This window comes from Rhinopithecus bieti, unplaced genomic scaffold (assembly GCF_001698545.2).
Source record: "Rhinopithecus bieti isolate Rb0 unplaced genomic scaffold, ASM169854v2 scaffold_75559, whole genome shotgun sequence".
Classification (NCBI taxonomy): Eukaryota; Metazoa; Chordata; class Mammalia; order Primates; family Cercopithecidae; genus Rhinopithecus; species Rhinopithecus bieti.
The window spans coordinates 181272-188825 of NW_016828162.1; the positions used below are offsets into that span (position 1 = coordinate 181272).

General features: G+C 52.1%; 1 protein-coding gene across 1 annotated transcript in view; it reads left to right on the forward strand.

Moving 5' to 3' along the window:
• Positions 1–7554, forward strand: part of PLEKHA4 (pleckstrin homology domain containing A4) — a 32506-nt gene that overhangs the window by 4933 nt on the left and 20019 nt on the right. The window contains exons 4-9 of the mRNA XM_017864296.1: positions 1571–1643; positions 1753–1853; positions 2787–2896; positions 3563–3778; positions 4107–4386; positions 5318–5392. Of these exons, the coding sequence (XP_017719785.1) occupies positions 1571–1643; positions 1753–1853; positions 2787–2896; positions 3563–3778; positions 4107–4386; positions 5318–5392 (855 nt within the window). The remainder of the gene's footprint in view (positions 1–1570; positions 1644–1752; positions 1854–2786; positions 2897–3562; positions 3779–4106; positions 4387–5317; positions 5393–7554) is intronic.

The window sequence follows — 7554 nt, forward strand, 5'->3', positions numbered from 1 at the left end:
TTTTTTTTATTTTTTTGAGACGGAGTCTCGCTCTGTCGCCCCGGCTGGAGTGCAGTGGCCGGATCTCAGCTCACCGCAAGCTCCGCCTCCCGGGTTTACACCATTCTCCTGCCTCAGCCTCCCGAGTAGCTGGGACTACAGGCGCCCGGCACCTCGCCCTGCTAGTTTTTTTTTTTTTGTATTTTTTAGTAGAGACAGGGTTTCACTGTTAGCCAGGATGGTCTCGATCTCCTGACCTCGTGATCCGCCCGTCTCGGCCTCCCAAAGTGCTGGGATTACAGGCTTGAGCCACCGCGCCCAGCCAATTCTAAGTGTTCTTAATTCTCTGTTTTGGAAAGGGGACTAATGTGATCTGACGTATAATTTTAAAAGATCATGCGGGCTTCTATGGGAATGGGTTGAGGAGAAGAGGCACACGAGGTCGGAGATAGTAGAGTGGTTCAAGCAGAGGCGATGTGGAGATGCTGAATTTGGGTCATGGCTCAGTGCCACCTTCCTGGCCTCTCTGTGTCTCAGGCTCCAGAATAATTGGACTAAGTCTCTGTAGCTAAAGTCTCTGCCTATATGTGATCCATGTCTCATCCAAACCTCCCTAAAACTTCTCAATCTCCAACGGATAGATGAGAAAACATGAGGGTGGATTCAAGGGGGAAGTGGCTTGTTCCAGAGCATAGTTTGAAAGTGGGGGAGGCCAGACGCAGTGGCTCATGCCTGTAATCCCGGCACTTTGGGAGGCCGAGGTGGGTGGATCATTTGAGGTCAGGAGTCCAAGACCAGCCTGGTCAACATAGTGAAATCTTGTCTCTACTAAAAATACAAAAATTAGCTGGGTGTGGTGGTGTGTGCCCGTAATCTCAGCTACTCGGGAGGCTGAGGCAGGAGAATCATTTGAACCTGGGAGGCAGAGGTTGCCATGAGCCAACATCATGCCACTGCACTCCAGCTTGAGCTACAGAGCAAGACTCTGTCTTAAAAAAAATAATAAAAGAAAAAGAAAGAGAGAGAGAAAAGAAAAGAAAGCAAGGGAGTCCGGAATCTATGTCAGCACAACCACCACACTTGTAATAGAAGTAGGGCTTCTATTCTATTCTATTATGTTCAGAGGGTTTCCAGCTCTCTTTCTTATCCACTCCATCGCCCTAAACATTTGTCTCTGTGTCTCTGTCTCTTCTCTCTCTCTGGGTCTTTCTCCTGTGCCTCCACCCCACTCCCAGGCTCAAGTGATCCTCCCTCCTCAGCCTCCCGAGTAGCTGGGACTACAGGCATGCGCCACAACATCCGGCTAATTTTTGTTTTTTTAGTAGAGACGGGGTTTCGCCATGTTACCCAAGCTGGTCTCAAACTCCTGGAATCAAGTGATCCGCCCGCCTTGGCCTCTCAAAGTGCTGGGATTACAGGCGTGAGCCATTGTGCCCAGCCTCACCCCACTCCCTTGATCCCTGCTCTATGTCTCTGTTCTTCTCTCTCCAAATTTCTTTCTCTCTCTGGCTCTCTGTCCCCATCGTCACTGCCTTCATCTCTTTTTTCTGTTTCCCTTTACTCAAGCCCCTCCTCCCATCTCTCTCCCCAGGACAGCTCGGGGCTCCGTCTCTGGAAACGCCGCTGGTTCGTCCTCTCCGGCCATTGCCTCTTTTATTACAAGGGTCAGTGGCTGGCTGGCTTGGGGTGGGAGGGCCCCCCCACCTGCCCTTCTCTCTAGCGTCTTGGCCTCCTGATCCCTGTGTGATCCTTGACCCCAGCCCCTCTTTGCAGACAGCCGCGAGGAGAGTGTCCTGGGCAGTGTCCTGCTCCCCAGCTACAATATTAGGCCAGATGGGCCGGGAGCCCCCCGAGGGCGGCGCTTCACCTTCACCGTGAGTCCGTCCATCCGTGTTGTGCACCAGGCAATGGGAACTGGAGATGAGGGCGGGTAGATATCTGCTGAGGAAACTCCAAGTCCTAACAAGCACTGGAGTATCCATTACTGGAGATAAAAGGTCTTGACAAGCGTCAATTGCATCCTCCTTTGATTTTGTTTTGGTTTGTTTTTTTCTGTTTTGTTGTTTTTTGAGACAGTCTCACTCTGTCACCCAGGCTGGAGTGCAGTGGTGCGATCTCGGCTCACTGCAACCTCCGCCTCCTGGGTTCAGGGGATTCTCCTGTCTCAGCCTCTGGAGTAGATGTGATTACATACAGGTGCACGCCACCATGCCCGGCTAATTTTTTTGTATTGTTAGTAGAGATGGGGTTTCGCCATACTGGCCAGGCTGGTCTCAAACTCCTGACCTCAGTTGATCCGCCCACCTCAGCCTCCCAAAATGCAGGGATTACAGGTGTGAGCCACCACGCCTGGCCAGTTCTTTTCTCTCTTTTCTTTTCTGTTCTTTTTTCTTTTCTTTTCTCTCTGTCTCTCTTTCTTTCTTTCTCTCTTTCTTTCTCTTTCTCTCTTTCTCTCCCTTCGCTTCCCTCTTTTCCTCTTTACTTTCTTTCTTGACGGTCTTGCTCTGTTACCCAGGCTGGCGTGCAGTGACGCAAAGTGCAGTCTTCCCGCCTCAGTCTCCCGGGTAGCTGGGACTACGGGTGCGCTCCACAACGTCCGGCTAATTTTTTGATTTTTTTGTAGAGACGGGGTCGAAAGGAGGTGGCGGGTGTGGGGGGGTCTCATTATGTTGCCCAGGCTGGTCTCAAACGATCCTCCCGCATCGGCCTCCCAAAGCACTGGGTTTATGGGAGTGAGCCACCGGCCCGGCCTGTCCTCCTTTTTACAAGGCCGGGGAGTCCGGATTCCAAGCCTTCTCTTCCCGCAGGCAGAGCACCCGGGCATGAGGACCTACGTTTTGGCCGCTGACACGTTAGAAGACCTGCGGGGCTGGCTACGAGCGCTGGGCCGGGCCTCCCGTGCGGAGGGGGACGACTGGTGAGTAGAGGTCCAAGCCATGCTCCTGACCCTCCAGCCTGAGTCAGTCTAATCACCCCAACTTCTCCCCTTTGGGGCCCTGCCCCCTTGAGTGTCCAGTCACTGGTCTTCTAGTTAGGCGCCTCGTCTTCTAGGCCCCACCTCCAGGGAACTTTTCCAATCAGCAAAAGTCTTTCTCCCTTAAGCTCCGCCCACCACAGTGTCCGTCCCCGCCCACCCCAGCTGACCCTTCAATCACGCCCTCAGCTCTGCCCCAGGAATGATCAATGTTCCACACTCTCGGATTGGCTCCTTCTGAAGTCCCCTGAGCTGCCACCTAAACAATGGCAGGTAAAAGATAGTGTCAGGTTTTTAAACAAAATGTCGGACTATCTCTTAAGCTCTGACGTGGCTTGCGCCAATTATCAGGCTGGAAACTGGACTACCTGGCTGAGTCTATCCCATATTCCGGGGCATTGGTTCCAGCAACCTGGATAGACGTTGTGGCCTGGCGCACAGGTCATTCCACATTGGAGGCCTCAGTTTCCCCGTCTGAAGAAGGGGACGATGATTTATAGTGCACAGCTTTCCTTTTTTGGGTGCATCCTTGTGTTCTTACCTGTGACAAGAGAATAGGGCTGTTATGAAGTTCGAAGGAGTGATATCTTATCTGTGTCCACTCGCTAGTGGGCAAACCAGGTCACCCGCACGACCCCAGCCCGGGGAGGGCCCTGGCAGCCCCGGTGGTCCCCCGGAGGTGAGCAGCGGGGAAGAGGGGCGCATCTCGGAATCACCGGAAGTGACTCGACTCTTCAGAGGTCGTGGTAGACCCAGGCTGCTCACGCCCAGCCCCACAATTGAGCTCCAGTCTGGACTCCAGATGCGGAGGGCGAGGAGCCCCGAGTGAGTAGGGAGGACACAGGTGGGGGCGTGGCCTAAGTGAAGGGCGGGGCCGGAAACTGGTTGGGGGCGGGTCTTAGCGCTTTCTGCCTGACTGTGTGACTTGCTGGGGCTCCCGAGCGGGGGTCACAGCCTGTCGGGGAGGACTGGAGGGGAAGATGCCACAAAGCGTACATTACTGAGAATTTGGACAGTAGAGGAGGATTCTAACCCAGAAGGACAGTAAGACACAGTGAAGTGAGACATGTCCTTGAGGCTGACTTTAATGGGTAAGGAGGTGGATGGAGAGGGCTCTAGTTGACTCAGTTCCCCGATTCTCTCCTTCCCACAGCCTGTTCACCCCCCTCTCTCGCCCTCCCTCGCCTCTGAGCCTCCCCCGTCCCCGTTCAGCTCCTGCCCGGCGACCCCCTGCCCCTTCAGGAGACACAGCACCCCCTGCCCGACCTCACACCCCGCTGAGTCGCATTGATGTCCGACCTCCTCTGGATTGGGGCCCCCAACGCCAGACCTTCTCCCGACCCCCCACTCCCCGCCGAGGACCTCCCTCTGAGGCTGGGGGAGGAAAGCCCCCCAGGAGTCCCCAGCACTGGAGTCAGGAGCCCAGAACACAGGTGAGCAGAGAGGTGAGAAGGAGGGGACTACATCTCCCATAAGGCCACAGGGCAGTCTTTCCGTATTCTCAAGGCCATTGCTCCCTGGGTGTCATGGGTATTGTAGTCCGTAATGATCTCAGCTGGGCTCAGGTGAGAGAGAGCTTGAACCGTGTTTCCTATCAGGCACCTGGGCTGTCTTTCTAGGCTGGTCTGCGGCCATTGCTTTTTTTTTTTTTTCTTTGAGATGGAGTCTTGCTCTGTCGCCAAGATTAGAGGTCTGTGGCACGATCTCGATTCACTACAACCTCCGTCTCCTGGGTTCAAGCGATTCTCCTGCTTCAGCCTCCCAAGTAGCTGGGATTACAGGCACCCGCCACCACGTCCGGCTGATTTTTGTATTTTTAGTAGAGACGAGATTTCCTCATGTTGACCAAGCTGGTCTCGAACTCCTGACTTCGGGTGATCCGCCAACCTCAGCCTCCCAAAGTACTGGGATTACAGGTGTGAGCCACCGCGCCTGGCCCAGCCATTGCTCTTTGAGCATCATGGGGATTGTAGTTCTGGATACTTTGTGCCAAGACAGTGCAGTGAGAGGTTTGCATCTCCCTTGTGTCCCCAGTTCACCTTGCCAGTTGGTTGCCTGCTGTTTTGTCTGAGCATAATGGGACTGTAGCTCAGAATATCCATAGCTGACTGCAAGTCTGAGAGTGAGAGCAGCAAATTCTGTCATCCCGTGGGGCTGTTTTGCCAGACTGGTGCATTTATTATCACCCTCTGTGTCCCCACAGTGGCACACAGCCGGAGAGCAGGTAGTTGAGGAAGTTGAGAGGGCCCAGTTCTGAACCTCAAAATATCTCCTAAAGCACTTCAATTATGGACACGCCCACTCTACTATTCGTCACTAAGACATGCCGATTTCTAAACATCTCCATTTCAACATTCCTCCCAGGCACCCTCTGGCTCCTCCACTTATCTCCAGCTCCCCCCGCGGCCCCCTGGGACCCGGGCCTCCATGGTTTTATTGGTAGGTATCCTGGAGTACCCCAAATCTACCGGAGCCCCCTCCTTTCCTTTCTTCTCTATGAGGAATGTCATCTCCTGGCCTAGGGTGCCTAGAGAACTATAGATATTTCAAAGCCCCTGGGTAGGTATTAGATTCCTGTGGTTGCTGTAACAAAGTGCATGGCTGAAAACAACAGAAATGGATTCTCTTGTGGTTCTGGAGGCCAGAGGCCTGGAGTCAAGGGATCAGCAGGGCTTTACTCCCACTGATGGCTCTAGGGAGGAGCTTTTATTGACTCTCTCTTAGCTTTAGGTGGTTGCCAGCAATTCCTGGGGTTCTGTGACTTTTTCTGCGGCTACATCTTTGCCTCAATCATCCCATGGCGATCTTCCCTTGTGTTTTTGTTGCTGTCCATCTCCTCCTATTAGGACACCCCTATGACATCATTGTAACTTAACTTACATCCGCAAAAACCTCTTTCATTCTCTTTTTCTCTCCCTTCCTTTCTTCCTTCCTTCCTTCCCTCCTTCCTTCCTTTCTTTCTCTCTCTCTTTCTTTCTTTCCTTTCTTTCACTCTTTCTTTTCTTTCCTTCCTCCCACCCTCCATCTATCTTTCTTTCTCTTTTCCTTCCTTCCTTCTTTCTTCCTTTCTTTCCCTTCTTTCTCTCTTTCTTTTTCTTTCTTTTCCTTCCTTCCTCCCTCCATCCATCTTTCTTTCTTTTCTTTCTTTTCTTTTCTTTTCTTTTCTTTCTTTCTTTCTTTCTTTCTTTCTTTCTTTCTTTCTTTCTTTCTTTCTTTCTTTCTTTCTTTTTCTTTCTTTTTCTTCCTTCCTTCCTTCCTTCCTTCCTTCCTTCCTTCCTTCCTTCCTTCCTTCCTTCCTTCCTTCCTCCGTTCCTTCCTTCTTCCTTTCTTTCCCTTCTCTCTCTCTCTCTCTTTTCCTTCCTTCCTCCCTCCCTCCATCTTTCTCTCTTTCTTTTTTTTTTTTTTTTGAGACGGAGTCTTGCTCTGTCACGAGGCTGGAGTGCAGAGTCGCAATCTCGGCTCACTGCAACCTCTGCCTCCCGGGTTCAAGTGATTCTCCTGCCTCAGCCTCCTGAGTAGCTGGGATTACAGGCAGGCGCCACCACACACAGCTAATTTTTGTATTTTTAGTAGAGACGGGGTTTCACCTTGTTGGCCAGGATGGTCTCAATCTCCTGACCTCGTGATCCACCCTCCTCGGCAAGTGCTGGGATTACAGGTGTGAGTCACCGTGCCCAGACTCTCTCTCTCTTTCTTTTTTTCTTTCTTTTTCTTTTTTTTTTTTTGAGATGGAGTCTCACAGTGTCGCCCAGGCTGGAGTGCAGTGGCACAATCACTGCTCACTGCAAGCTCTGCCTTCCGGGTTCACACCATTCTCCTACCTCAGTCTCCAGAGTAGCTGGGACTACAGGTGCCCGCCACCGCACCCGGCTAATTTTTTTGTCTTTTTAGTAGAGACAGGGTTTCACCGTGTTAGCCAGGATGGTCTTCATCTCCTGACCTCGTGATCCGCCCACCTAGGCCTCCCAAAGTGCTGGGATTACAGGCGTGAGCCAATGCGCCCGGCCCTTTTTCTACTTTTTGTAGAGACAGGGTTTCGCCATGTTACCCAGGCTGTTTGTTTGTTTGTTTGTTTTTTGAGACGGAGTCTCGCTCTGTCGCCCAGGCTGGAGTGCAGTGGCCGGATCTCAGCTCACTGCAAGCTCCGCCTCCCGGGTTCATGCCATTCTCCTGCCTCAGCCTCCTGAGTAGCTGGGACTACAGGTGCCCGCCACCACACCCGGCTAATTTTTTGTATTTTTCGGTAGAGACAGGGTTTCACCGTGTTAGCTGAAGGGGTGGCCTGCCCCTCCACACCTGTGGGTGTTTCTCGTTAGGTGGAATGAGAGACTTGAGAAAAGAAATGAGACACAGAGACAAAGTATAGAGAAAGAAACAGTTGGCCCAGGGGACCGGCGCTCAGCATACAGAGGACCCACGCTGGCACGGGTCTCTGACTTCCCTCAGTATTTATTGATCATTATCTTTACCATCTTAGAAAAAGGGAAGTGGCAGGATAATAGGATCATCGTAGGGAGAAGGTAAGTAAGACATATGAATTAAGATCTCTGTGACACAAGTTTAAGGAAAAGTGCTATGCCTTGATATGCATATGTAAACAT